Here is a 14,392-nt window from a genome sequence, read left to right on the forward strand (position 1 = left end):
CAATAAAACAATTTGTTCTTAGTGTTCCTAGCGCAAGAGATACCAAAAATGAGAAGGCCTGCTGTGTTTTTGCTACTCTGTTGTAAGCCACAAAGAAGAAATTGTTTAACAAATAAGAGGGAACTGGGAAGCTTCATGGCAGCGATTCGAGTCAGATGTTCCAACTTGTAATTTTTCCTAAAGGAGATTTGGAAGATGCTCTTTGCCCCGATGATGGAATATAAACAGACACTTTTAAAGTGTCTTGTTCCTACCTCCTTGAAAAAACAGAACTTTATATAGTCCACCCCAACCACAGCAATTTCTAACATATCTTGATGAAAGGGAGAACTGGTTATTCCCTGTGTGGTTTTAAGACAAGCCAAATTCTGCAGCCAAGAATCATGATTTCTGAACTCAAAATAAATACATGAATATTATGGAAAGGCTTGTTTAACTAATAGGAATTAATAATAAGCTTACTTGATCCAGAACTCAGTAACTAATGATTGGGAAAGATAGATATCTCCGAATACATTAACTAACAATTTACCTTAAACATTATCCATCAGTTTAAAATCTTTCCCTTCTTAGTGGATTTTCCGTGGAAGGTCGAAAAATAGAAGGTGTGTCCAGAAAACATGGAAGAATTGCAACAGGATGAAGATGATGGTAGTTGGACTTCCAGAAAATCCAGTGAATGAATTGGATTAAAGTCAACATCTCAGTTCAAAACATCCTTTTTCAAACCATTTAATCTTCCAATCCAAGATTGGCTTTTCCTGTTTCCTACTATTTGTCAAGAACTGAGGAAGAATTCTTTCCCAGGCATGCTATTTTGGCTTCTCTGTAAGAGGGATTGAATCAGGGGTTCTGGAGAACCGGTAGCAGAAATTTTGAGTAGTTCGGAGAACTGGCAAATACTACCTCTGGCTGGCCCCAGAGTGGGGTGGGAATGGAGATTTTGCAGTATCCTTCCCCTGCCATGTCCACCAAGCCACACCACGCCCACCAAGCCACGCCCACAGAACCGGTAGTAAAAAAAATTGAATTTCATCACTGGATTGAATGTAGGAAAGCTTTGTACTCACCATTTGGTAAAATGAATGGTTTGATTTTTCTTATGCATATGGACTACATAGCATTGATCTCTAGATCTGTCAGGCGCAAGCAACCAGAACCATTGGTGAATAGCTAAAGTCAGTAACTTTATTGTCTATCACCTATGTTACAAGAATTTCCCCAGACTTCTTGCCTTCCTTGGGAATGACTAGATAAGACTTCATGGATCTTGGGGGACATATCTGTACTTGTTTCTAATAACTATAGCATTCGGTTTCCGGTGCTACTGCAGTTGCTATTATTATTCACCTTCTACAACTGATTTGAGCCAGTTTGGTGTAATGGTAAAGGGGTCAAAGACAACTCGGTGCAGCCAACTCATCATGGACAACTCGCTGCAGGACAAGAATTACACTAATATCGAAGAAATGATGGAATAGAATCATGAACGAAAGGATGCAAAAGGAGGGACAAAATGAAATGTGAATGACAAAAATTAAAACATTTTTAAAAATTATTTAAAATACTTGAATTGCTGAGTCGTCCTGCAGGGAGTTAAAAACCTGGAGACCATGGGTTCTAATCCCCATCTTCAACATTAAGCCAGCTGGGTGACCAGTCATTCTTTCTCAGCCCTAGGAAAGAGGCAATGGCAAAGCACTTCTGAAATCTTGCCAAGAAAACTTTAAAGTCTTGTCCAGGCAGTCACCAGGAGTCAACATTGATTTGAAGGTGTGTACGCACACGAACACATCTGATTCAACACTTTTAGAATTCCATTATTGCTTTCTTCTTCAGTTCTGACCCATTGATATCTTACAACATATTACAATTGGTCAGCAAATTGCTCTCTATCTGAACATTCTCTGTGATGTATATGTGTGCCTTATCCCCAGGGGTGGGTTCTAATTTTTTTTACTACCGGTTCTGTGGGCGTGGCTTATTTTGTGGGTGTGGCTTGGAGGTCATGTGACTAGGTGGGCGTGGCTAGCTGGTCAGAGTCATTTCTGGAAGGTCCTCGCACTTACGACCAGTCCTCGCACATACGACCCGACTCATTTGTTTGCTTTTAACACTGATCAGCTGTAGGACGGCCCTTTGAAGCCCCGCGGCAAGAGTTTAAACAGGTTTTTTCCCTCTAGTCATCAGCTGGGACTCAGGAGGCAGCAATAGATTGGGGGTGGGACCAAATAAAAGGTAAGAATAACGTGGGGGGGAGGGCGGGGGGGGGAGAACCAGTTTGGTGACATCATATCGTCACCGCTACCGGCTCGGCCGAACCGGACCGAACCGGGAGGAACCCACCACTGCTTATCCCTTTCCATTACATCAGGAAAAGAGGCAATATAATCCACTTTATATAAACCTCAACTTTCTCCTAGAAAAATACTATTTTGCAACCAAATATAATCAAGTTTTCCGAATATGAAGAACAAGGGTGAGCAACTATAGCTCCTTTGCCACCTATGGATGTCAACTCCCAGAATTCCTGAGCCAGACAAGGTTGTAGAAGGGCCATAGTTGCCCACCCCTGATTAAGAGGCTACCTCTCCCAGTTTTAAAGTAGCAAATTTCAGTTCTCCTTCCCCCCCTGGGCATAACATTTAACCAAATTTATCAGTTTTGATCCCATCAGAAGGTTTCCAACTGACTGGAAATGCTTGTCTCGTCTTTCATAAAGAGCAATATATTTCTGCTGTTCGTGTTTCTCTTTGTGGTTACCAGTGGTGAAATCGAATTTTTTTACTACCGGTTCTGTGGGTGTGGCTTGGTGGTCATGGTGTGGCTTGGTGGGTGTGGCAGGAGAAGGATACTGCAAAATCCCCATTCCCTCCCCATTCCTGGGGGAAGGATATTGCAAAATCTCCATCCCCACCCCACTCTGAGGCCAGCCAGATGTGGTATTTGCCAGTTCTCTGAACTACTCAAAATTTCCGCTACCAGTTCTCCAGAACCTGTCAGAACCTGCTGGATTTCACCCCTGATGGTTATGCAACACAACTAATGAATGATGTCACATTTTAATAAAACTCGCTAATTAATCGGGAATGAGATCAGGCAACCTACACCCAGTAGCCATGATCTCAACAGCTTCTGTAACACGTTTATATGCATGGTTTATTTACAGTAATTAAAAAGTATAAATTTAAAATCAGAACGAATTACAGGAAAACAGAAGGAAGGAACTAGGTCTCTTCTCCAACAACCACAGAATTAATTTTCCATTCCAAAATCTCTTTTTGCACCAGAAAGGAAGTTTATACCGTAGTGATACCAATGAATAAAAAAGGTAGTGACTCACCTGTTGAATAGTGTTTCTGTTTGGCACTTTTTATTCCTCTCAAAATTCCAGTTCCTCAATACATCAATATTACAGGCACATCAACTAGTAATTTTAATTTTAATTATGAGACTGATTTGCCTGCTGGGCTTGTATCTGAGCAACAAATCCTCTAGTTACGTTGTTTTGGTAGTTCCTATTACCATTGCACAGCCCAATAACAAAAGGTGATGATAATAACGATGGTGACAATTGCTCTTGTTTGATATCCTTGAATTTATTCCTCTGCGAATAAAAGACAGGTGTGGATGAGGTAGCTTTGGACAAGTGTGTGCATGTGAATGTATTTCCCCTGGAAATTTATTATTATTATTATTTATGTATTTGTGTCTCGACTTTATTATCTTATTTTGCTATGGTTCATGGCACAGTTAGCCAGATGTTCCAACTGGATTTGGTATTTTTATTCACCTATTAAGTCCTTCCCAAGGACCTAGAATAGGTAGATGTTGATGTTAGAGGATGTAAGCTGTTTGGAGTAAAGCTGCCTTTTGCAATTGACTGATGGCGAATTTGTCAATGCCGATGTTGTTCACTTCATGCTCCAGTTTTGGGATTGCATCATGGTGCCTATTACTATTGATATTGCCTTTGCTTTCTCTTGCCACAGTCATTGTCGTCGCCATCATCATGGATTCTTTCTTAATACTTTAGGATTCTTTCTTAACAGTTTACTAATTTTAAGGGAGTAACATCGAGTATCTAGAATTAAGGAGAAATTTCCTCCTTTTAAAGGGAGAACTATTAATCCGTGGAACGACTTGCCTCCAGAAGTCGTAGGTGCTCCAACATTGGAGGCTTTTAAGAAAAGATTGGACAACGATTTGTCTGGGATGGTATAAGGTCTCCTGCCTTGAGCAGGGGGCTGGACTAGAAGACCTCTGATGTCCCTTCCAGCCCTATGCAGATGTTTGGCTTGAAACCTTATTTGTTTATTTAAAGGTGAAGCCTGTGATTGAAAAGGATCACTTGCCTAATGCAGGGTACTAATTATCTTTTATCAGACAAGAGGTTTTCTGTGACTGATGAATTCTTCTAGCATTGTGGCATAAGGTTAATTCCTCCCATGGTCCCGGAGAAGAGAACTATTCGTTAAGATAAGAATTCTGCTTGCCCTTCGCTAATTGAGAAGAAGAATGAGGGTCACCATGAAGTTTATGTGGATCAGTAATAGCCTGCCTTTGGCCCTGACATCCAAGAGACTATCCTGAGGAAAATTTTATGATATTGTTCCTGCCATTTTGAACTGGAAAATGTACAAAACTGCACTGCAAATCCTGCAATAGTTTTTTTTTTTAAAAAGTAAACAATTCTCCATGCTTTTTCTAATTCCCCTCACAATTGTCAGACTCCCTGCAAAACCAAGAAAGACACAGAGTCATGTCTAAACAGTTTCCTTTATTGTTTTCCACCTATATACAGTGGTGGGCTGCTGCTGGTTTGGACCGGTTCGGGCAAGCCGGTAGTTCTCACGATCAGCTGGCCCCGCCACCCTCCCCCACCCTATCCTGTCCTATATTTCCTTCTTTCTGGCTCAGCTGATTCACGCGGCACAGCTGATTTCCATGCCTCCGCTGTTCTACTTACCTGTTGTGTCCACCAGCAGCCTGCGGAGCTGGCAGTGGAGTCAGACACTGGGGAAGAACATGGGCCAGTCCTGGAGTCTGGGGAAGGCTCGGACAAGGGCTCTGCATTGGAGGCAGAGATGAGGCCAGGCCCCAGTCCCATCTGGGAGTTATGGGTCGACTCTGGAGCCTCCAGAGTCGGACATCAGAGAGGTAGAGGAACAGGAGGAGCCTGTTCCTAGTGCGGGCATGCACAGAGCTGCCAGAAGGCAAGAACAGCTAAAACAAAAGGGACGACTCGGGAGTAAGGCCTGGAGATGATTGGCCCCTCACATAAGGCTTGAAGAGGAGCAAAGGCACGTGGGCCCTTTGCAGGAAAACAACGTTGTTAATTCTGTTCCCAGTTGGCATCTCTGTTTGATTCTGGACTCCATGTGGCTTTGCCAAGAGGGTCTTTGGCAGAGTGTCAAGGGAGATAAAGGTTGGTGATTATCCTGAAGGACTTCTCCCAAAGGACTTTTTGCAACTAATTGGGATTCAGCTGTGATTGAATGCAATAAAAAAGGGTTTTCTGCAGTGGTGGGATTCAAGTAATTTAACAACCGGTTCTCTGCCCTAATAATTTCTTCCAACAACCAGTTTGCCAAACTGCTCAGAAAGTTAACAACCGGTTCTCCCGAAGTGGTGCGAACTGGCTGAATCCCACCACTGGTTTTGGGGCTACTCGTGTGTTTTAATGACTCAGGAAACCTAGGTCACAACATTACCAGGGCTGCCTTAGAAAATAAGCAGCTGAGCTTCAAATTGCTGTATTTTGAATGCTGCATGCAAGTGTGTTAGGTCCGCGCCAGTGGTGGGTTCCTTCCGGTTCCTTCTGGTTCCGCCGAGCTGGTAACGGTGATGATATGACGTTACCGAACCGGTTTTGCCCTGCCCCCCGCCCCCACCCCCGCATTATTCTTACCTTTTATTTGGCCCCACCCCCAATCTATTGCTGCCTCCTGAGTCCCAGCTGATGAACTATAAGGAAAAACTGTTTAAACTCTTGCCGCGGGGCTTCAAAGGGCCGCCCTACAGCTGATCAGTGGTAAAAGGCAGTTTGGAGGTAGGCCTCCAAAAACAAATGAGTAGACCGGTGCCTGCAAAAATACATGAGTAGACCAGTGCCTGCAAAAATAAATGGGTAGACCAGAGCCTGCAAAAATACATGAGTAGACCAGTGCCTGCAAAAATAAATGGGTAGACGAGTAAAGCTCTGCAAGCAGTTAAAAGCCTGGTAGACCAGTACCTCTGCTAAATCCTAAAGAATTGTCACATGACCATCAAGCCATGCCCACAAAATAAGCCACGCCTACAGAACCCGTAATAAAAAAAATTAGAACCCACCCCGGTCCACGCGCATGTGAAACGAACGCTCACAGAACTGGTTGTTAAACTGGTTGCAACCAGCACTGCCTATATACAGAAATCTTGCCAAACTGAAGCATCTACTTGCATCATTAAAGATAAACTCTGATAATCTCTAGGGTGGAGCTGCCTTAACTCTCTTTCTCCCAGCCAAACTGTCTAAACTTCATTGTCTCTTGGTCCTCTGGAATTCAGCCCCTCCCTCCTGGGAATCCAGACCACGTTCCCACCCACAAAATTTCCAATTCCCAGAAAAAAAGCCAAAAACCTTCTCTTCAAACAAAACAAAACAAACCTAAATTCAATTCCCAGGTGTTTTGAAGATACCTGTCCAAAAAGAACCATCCTTAACTCGATAATCTTCCATTTCTAGAATTAGTAGAAATAATCAATATTAAAATTTTATGATGTTTTCTAGTATGAATATGTTTGGACTTTCATGTAAAAAAAAAGTTCTCTATAATATACCTTATATTCACCATTCGGAAATTGATTAATCAATCCCCCAAATCTTCACTTTGCTCAATATATCCTCAGTCAATAGATTCGAACAAAAACCATGTTCTTTTTTTGTATGTGTGCCCTTTAACATAGTTCCTAACAGGCTAAATAAAAGGAATCCTCCCCAATACATCACACAGTCTGAATAAGAAACATTTCCAAGAAGAAAATTATATTTATTTTTACTAGAAAAATGATGGGATTTGATCCTAAAAACAACACTTTCTGAACTTTCAAAAACCTCCAAGCTCATTTTTGATATACCATTTGCTGGACTAGGTATAAGCCAATATCCTGCTGTTTCCATTCAAAACGCATTAAAGCTAGCAATTTTCTGTTGCAAGGATTGATAGGAGTACCTTTTCAATTTTACAATTTTTATTGAGAACATTCTGTTCTTAGTCTGGGATGAGCATCCAATCAACATTTTGTAGTTCTTTTTAATGCAAGAAACTGCATTTTATATACATATAACAGAGGTGGACTTCACATAACAACTGGTTCACCCCAGCACTGAAAATGTGAGCATGCGCGCGGCCTTCTATGCTCACACGTGCACTTGCATGCATGCACGCGGCTTAAAAATGCAGCTAAATAGGACGGCATAGCACCGGGGCGGGTGGGTGCCCGCAGGTCACAATTACTGGTACACCCAAACCTGTACAAACTGGCTGAATCCCACTCCTGACATATAAGCAGATAAAGGAGAGATACTATGCCAGGGTTCGGCAATCTTAAACACTCAAAGAGCCACAAAGGTCCTAACCGGAATCCCCCGTTCAATTCTGGAGCCGACCAGAAGTCCAGCTCCCTCATCATAGTCTCCTCCTAGTGCTGCATCCTTTTTCCTCTGCTGACCGGAAGTCCGGTTTCCCCCTCATAGCCTCCTCCTAGCGCTGCATCCTTTGTCCTCTACCAGTCCTAACCAAAAGCCCTATCAATTGTGGAGCCGACCAGCAACAGGGAGCCGCAGCAGAGGGATGAAAGAGCCACATGCGGCTCCAGAGCAGCGGGTTGCTGACTCCTGTGCTATACTTTTTTTCCAAATATGTGATTATTACAACATGAAGCTAAAACTTGTTACTGTTCAGGAGGGCTATAGTTTTATTCAAATTTCACTCTAGAAGAAGGCAAAATGTCAAAGTCCTTCTGTATTTTTACCAAGAAAACAACATGAATCTGTGTCCATGTAGTTTCCAAGAATTCAGCTCATTTCAAAGGGAACTTTTATTCGCCTCAAAATATATTGCTCTGAAAATAGCAGGTCACAAACATTTCGTTTTTGGTAAGCTTCCCTGAGTTCAGTTATTTAATGCTTTTGTTTCTATGTGTCCTGCTTATATTAATATTTACAGTACTATCTTCTGGCATTCCATGCCAAAGAACAATTAATACAAATTTTTCACTTAGAGAAATTGTGTGCAACTTTTCTGCTAAGAAAAGATTGGATCACCATTTGACTTAGTGTCTGCAGAAGCAGAGTTTTCTAATTCTCATGCAACATCTGTTTTGAAACCATTAGCTAATGGATTTTACATTTGGTTTGGCTTTGGATTGGGGTGATGAGCTTTTGGCCTCTGGTTAGATTAATTTATTTTGAAGAAAAACGACATAAAAATGAGTTATCTCCACAATATTACCTGTACCAAATGAATGATCTGGGACTAAATTATTCTGTTTTTTTTTTTAAAAATAAAATTGTGGAAAACAACTGTCAAATAATTTTGATGATTTGGTGACTTCACTTCCTCCTTAGTATAGATGTTGATGGAAATATTGGTTGAAACATTATTGTATCCTGACCAGATTAAGGGTTTGGCATAGTTATAAGAACAGTTGTTCCATTTGTGGCAGTTTGTTCATTATGCAAGTGTATAAGGCACGACTGTTAACTATTCATTATGGGTAGTCCTCAACTTACGACCTCAAACTGGGACTGGAATTTCAGTTGCTAAGCGATGCAATCATTAAGGGTGTCAACACTGATTTTGTAACCATTTTTACCTGTGGTTGTTAGTTGGTGAATAAATCACATAGTTGTTAAATGAATCATTCAGTCCCTAAACAAATCCAGCTTCCCCAATTGAACTTGGCTTGTTGGAAGCTGGCCGGGAAAGTCACAAGTCACAGTCACATAGCCACAAGGGGCTGCAACCATCGTAAGTGCAAGACACTTGCGAAGTGCCTGAATTGCAATCACACGACTGCGGGAATGGTACAATGGTCGTAATTATAAGGATGGGTTGTGAATCATTTTTACAGAGGCTGCCATAACTTGAAACCATTGTCGTAAGTCAAGGACTACCTATACTACAAAAGAAATTGTGGAAAAAATGGTTAGGTGGGAGGATTGTGATGGTATCAGGACAGTGTTGGAATTCAAATTTTTTTACTACCGGTTCTGTGGTGTGGCTTGGTGGGCGTGATGTGGCTTGGTGGGTGTGGCTTGATGGGCATGGCAGGGGAAGGATACTGCAAAATCTCCATTCCCACCCCACTCTGGGGCCAGCCAGAGGTTCTTGCCAGTTCTCTTGCCAGTTCTCCGAACTACTCAAAATTTCCACTACCGGTTCTCCAGAACCTGTCAGAACCTGCTGAATTTCACCCCTGTATGCAGGCTAATGACTTGCATTAAGGGTGAAGAAGAAATGAAAGAGGAGCAGCACAAATTCTGAGACCCTCATCTAAGCTCCACATTGAAGCATTAAAGCTTCAAAAATTAAAAAATCTGTATCGACTGTCTTCAATTTGATGTTTTCCAGGTGTATTTGGATTGCAAGTTCCAGAGCTTCCAACCAGAATGGCTAGATTCTAATAATCTATGTAATTTTTAGAAGCCGTAGTTTCTATACATTTGGAAAATATCCATTTGGGGAAGGCAAATGAGTTGGTCGAATTATAACCTGGCCCATAAACTACTATCTCTTGATTTCCTATGAAAAACAGTGGCATAATCGTAGCTTTGTCTGTGGAATTAACATATCTCGCCTTTCCTGCTTTAGTTTTCTTTTTATTATTATTAATTTATAGCAATAGCAATAGCACTTAGACTTATATACCACTTCACACTGCTTTTACAGCCCTCTCTAAGCGGTTTACAGAGTCAGCATATTGCCCCCAACAATCTGGGTCTTCATTTTACCGACCTCGGAAGGATGGAAGGCTGTGTAAACCTTGAGCCGGTGAGATTTGAACTGCCGAACTGCAGCTAGCAGTCAGCTGAAGTAGCCTGCAGTGCTGGACTTTAACCACTGCACCACCTCACCTCTTTATAATATAAAACGTAAAAGAATGGAGTAGCAAAGAGTAGCAAAGATGGGGAGGAAAAAGGGAGAAATGAAAGAAAATGCGTTGACTTCCAACTTCCTTCGGTGCAGTAAAATAAAATAATAACATCAAACCTCAACTTTTTACTTTTAGATAATAGTATAAACTACCCATTTCTATAAGAACAAACCTATCTACCATACTTTTTGGAGTATAAGACACATTACCCCCCCCCCAAAAGAGGGTGGAAATGTTGGTGCGTCTTACGCACTGAATACAGCCATTTTTGGCTTCCCAAAGCCCCACCCCACGCATCCCGTTATAGGGTGCGCAGAGTATTGGGGAGGCTTGCAGAGCAGAGGTGAAATACTCCTGGTTCGGACAGGATCGCCCGATCCGGTAGCGATGGAGGCAGATGGTTTGGAGAACCCGTAGCAAAAATCCCTGCCCCCCCCATGCCTAGCTGAGCCGCGCGATCATCATAGGCTTTTTAAAAAACTTTTAAAAGCATTTTTTCCTGCAACCTCTTCGGCCGAAAAAATGCTTTTAAAAGATTTTTAAAAAGCCTATGATGATCACGCGACTCAGCTGGGATCGTCAGAGGCTTTTAAAAGCATTTTTTTCTGCAACCTCTTCAGCCGAAGAGGTTGTAGGAAAAAAAAATGCCTTTAAAAGCCTCTGGCGATCCCAGCTGAGTTGCCTGATCGTCAGAGGCTTCTAAAAGCATTTTTTTGCAACCTCTTCAGCCGAAGAGGTTGTAGAAAAAAAAATGCCTTTAAAAGCCTCTAGTGATCCCAGCTGAGTTGCCTGATCATCAGAGGCTTCTAAAAGCATTTTTTTCTGCAACTTAAGGTTGTAGAAAAAATGCTTTTAAAAGTGAAAAAAAAAAGTTGGCCACGCCCACCTATTCACATTACCCCCCAAAAGCCACGCCCACAGAACCAGTAATAACAAATTTTACATTTCACCATTGCTGCAGAGTGCTCCTGGGGGCTGGGGAGGGCAAAAATGCCCCAATTTTTTTCAAAAAATGGGCCCGTTTTTGGCTTCCCAGACTCCCCACGTGTCATGTTTTTGCCCTCCCCAGTCCCCAGAAGCACTTTGCAGGCCTCCCAAACCCTCTCTGCATGCCCTGTTTTTGCAAACAATGGGACACGCAGAGGGTTTGTGAGGCCTGCAGAGTACTCCTGAGGGCCGGGGAGGGCAAAAATCTTTTTTTTTCTTGCTTACCTCTTCGAAATCTTGGTGCGTCTTATACACCGGTTCGTCTTATAGCCCGAAAAATACGGTAATTCAAAGTTTCATTTTTTTTTCACCTCAAGCACAAGGTCCAGAAGCAGTTTCGGCTTTAGTTTTCTGAGTTGGATTTGCATAAGAGAGTGGAGCAGATAATACTTGCTTCATCCATGCGTAAAATCAGCTCAATAAGCAGCGAGCTAAACGTGGGATCATCTGGTTTATTAGATCAAAGCAATTGCTTGGGTCATTCATTCACTCAGAAATTGGAACCTTATGAATGAATTTCTGCAATATAGGTAGTCCTTGACTTATGATCACAATTGGGACTGGAAATCCGGTTGTGAGTCGTTTTGATTGTGAGTCGTTTTGATTGTAAGTCGAGGCACCTCCACATGACCTGATCTGTTTTTCCAACAATTTCCCAGCAACCGTTAAGGAAAACACCACATTGTTTTCCTGCATTAAGCGAACAGTGTGGTTGTTCTGCGAACCCATTCTTCCAAAAGAGCATTTTTTTTTTTGCAGGAATGGAGGAAACTGGCAAAAAAAGATCACAAATCGTGGTCATGTGACCATAGGATGCTACAACTGGTCATACAGGCGAGTCAGATGCCAAGTGTTTGGAGTGTGATCATGTGACCAGGGGGTTGGCGTGACTTTTTACAGCATTCAGAAGTGTTTTACAGGTCATAAAACGTCCATTCTGAGCTGTAAAAATGACCAGTTGTAAGTCGAGGAATACCTGTATGATGTTCTTCTGTGAATGTTAACAAAAAGAGCCTTGGTGGTGCAGCGGACTAAGTGCTGTTATGTAGCACTTAGCTGCCAGCTGCCTGCAATTAGTGCGAATTCAAATCTCACCAGGCTCAAGGTTGACTCAGCCTTCCATCCTTCCGAGGTAGGTAAATTGAGAACCCGGATTGTGGAGGCAATAAGCTGACTTTGTAGAAACACCGCTTATGGGGGGGCCAAAAGCCCTAATAAACAGGTATATACAAAAGAATGAAGGCTATTGCTATAAGTGCATTGTAAGCCGCCCTGAGTCTTTGGAGAAGGGCGGCATATAAATTGAACCAATAAATAAATAATAAATAAATAAAAAACAAAGGAGATCATTGTTGATTTTAGAAAGAACCAGCATAATCATACTCCACTTTATATCAAGGCTGCAGCTGTAGAAATGGTCAATAGCATTAAGTATCTGGGGGTGCAGATAACTAACAATCAGGCTTGGTCTCTTCATACGTTATTTTTAGTGAAGTGTGCAAACCAGTGTTTGCATTTTCTGCGTCGGATGAGGAGAGCACATCTTTCTCATTCCGGCTACTTTTTACAGAGGCATGATTGAGAGCTTTTTAACAAACTGCATCACTGTTTGGTTTGGTGGCAGCAGTGCCTCAGATAGAAAGTCCATACAGAGAGTGGCAAGGACAGCCGAGAAGATTATAGGAAGCTCACTTCCCGTTATTCAGGATACGGCTTATAAGCGCTATGTGCTTAGAGCTCAAAGCATTGTTAGAGACCCCACACACCCACTTTATGATCTTTTTCTGTTGTTCCCCTCTGGGTGGAGGTTTCAAAGTATTTCTAGGAGGACTACCAGTTTCTGTAACAGCTTTGTTCCCTATGCCATCCGTCTGGTAAACTTGCAAGATTCTCCCCCCCCCCCCACCATGTGTATATATACATTCGAACTAGACTGTGTTGTTTCTCTGTGTCGTGTACTGTATGTGTGTGAGTATATGCATAATAGCTATCTTTGAGAGCTGAATGCAACAAAATTTCATTTTAATATATGCTGATTAGTGTACATTTAAAGTGACAAAGTTTCCTGCTGTGCTCTATTCTATTCTATTGAATACTGCATCCAGTTTTGGTTGTAAAAAAGATGTGGAGACTCTAGAAAGAGTGCAGAGAAGAGCAACAAAGATGATTAGGGGACTGGAGGCTAAAACATATGAAGAACGGTTGCAGGAACTGTTTGATGAAGAGAAGGACTAGGGGAGACATGATAGCAGTCTTGCAATATCTCAGGGGTTGCCACAAAGAAGTGGAGGTCATCCTATTCTCTAAAGCACCTGAGGGTAGGACAAGAAGCAATGGGTGGAAACTAATCAAGGAGAGAAGCAACCTAGAACTAAGGAGAAATTTCCTGACAGTGAGAACAATTAATCAGTGGAACAACTTGCCGCAAGAAGTTGTGGGTGCTCCAACACTGGAAGTTTTTAAGAAGAGATTGAACAACCATTTGTCTGAAGTGGTGTAGGGTTTCCTGCCTAAGCAGGGGATTGGACTAGAAGACCTCCAAGGCCCCTTCCAACTCTATTATTCTATTCTATTCTATTCTATTCTATTCTATTCTATTCTATTCTATTCTATTCTATTCTATTCTATTCTATTCTATTCTATTCTATTCTACTTATGTGTGCATTGACTTTTTCCCTTTCCATTCCCTACTTTCATTGCAGGCTTATGAACACTGAAAATGTTATTTTACAAGCCAGAGAAGAAGAAGGCGCAAAATATGAGCGTACGTTCATGGCCTCTCAACTGATTGACTGGTTGATCCAGGAAGGAGAAGCTGCCACAAGAGCTGAGGCGGAACAACTCGGTCGCAGACTTCTGGAGCACGGAATTTTCCAACACGGTGAGAAATGTCTTCTCAGTCACATCACTCTATCAAGATGACAAAGGACGATAAAAGGAGTAGAAAGATGGTAGGAGAGGCATCCTGTTTAAACCAAGGATGGAGTCATTTTTAAGCTCAAAATGGCATTCTGGCTAAAAGTGGCATTTCCCCCAGATCCTACAGCCGCTCACTCCAGCTGTCATGCAATCCAGAAAAATGTATCTTTGTGTTAAGGAGTTATAGACAGGTGTTATGTGCCTGTTCCATACGCACCTCCTTAAAATCAAATCCAAAGCACTGCGTAGTCTACTAATCAAATATACAGTGCTTGCCGAAACGGCAAGAAGCTTGGTGCCTACTAAAGGTTTTGCATTGCAGTTCTCATCAGACCCATCTAACATG

At 42.0% G+C, this 14,392-nt stretch overlaps 1 protein-coding gene across 6 annotated transcripts in view; it reads left to right on the top strand.

Annotated features, from left to right (window-relative positions):
- DEPTOR (DEP domain containing MTOR interacting protein) overlaps nt 1–14,392 on the top strand; it is a 100,396-nt gene that overhangs the window by 43,726 nt on the left and 42,278 nt on the right. For all 6 annotated transcript variants that reach the window (XM_034422234.3, XM_034422231.3, XM_087890884.1 and 3 more), the window contains exon 5: nt 13,830–14,008. In XM_034422234.3, the coding sequence (XP_034278125.2) occupies nt 13,830–14,008 (179 nt within the window). The remainder of the gene's footprint in view (nt 1–13,829; nt 14,009–14,392) is intronic.

The sequence above is a fragment of the Pantherophis guttatus genome, chromosome 3 (genome assembly GCF_059756535.1).
Source record: "Pantherophis guttatus breed Tessera chromosome 3, ASM5975653v1, whole genome shotgun sequence".
Classification (NCBI taxonomy): Eukaryota; Metazoa; Chordata; class Lepidosauria; order Squamata; family Colubridae; genus Pantherophis; species Pantherophis guttatus.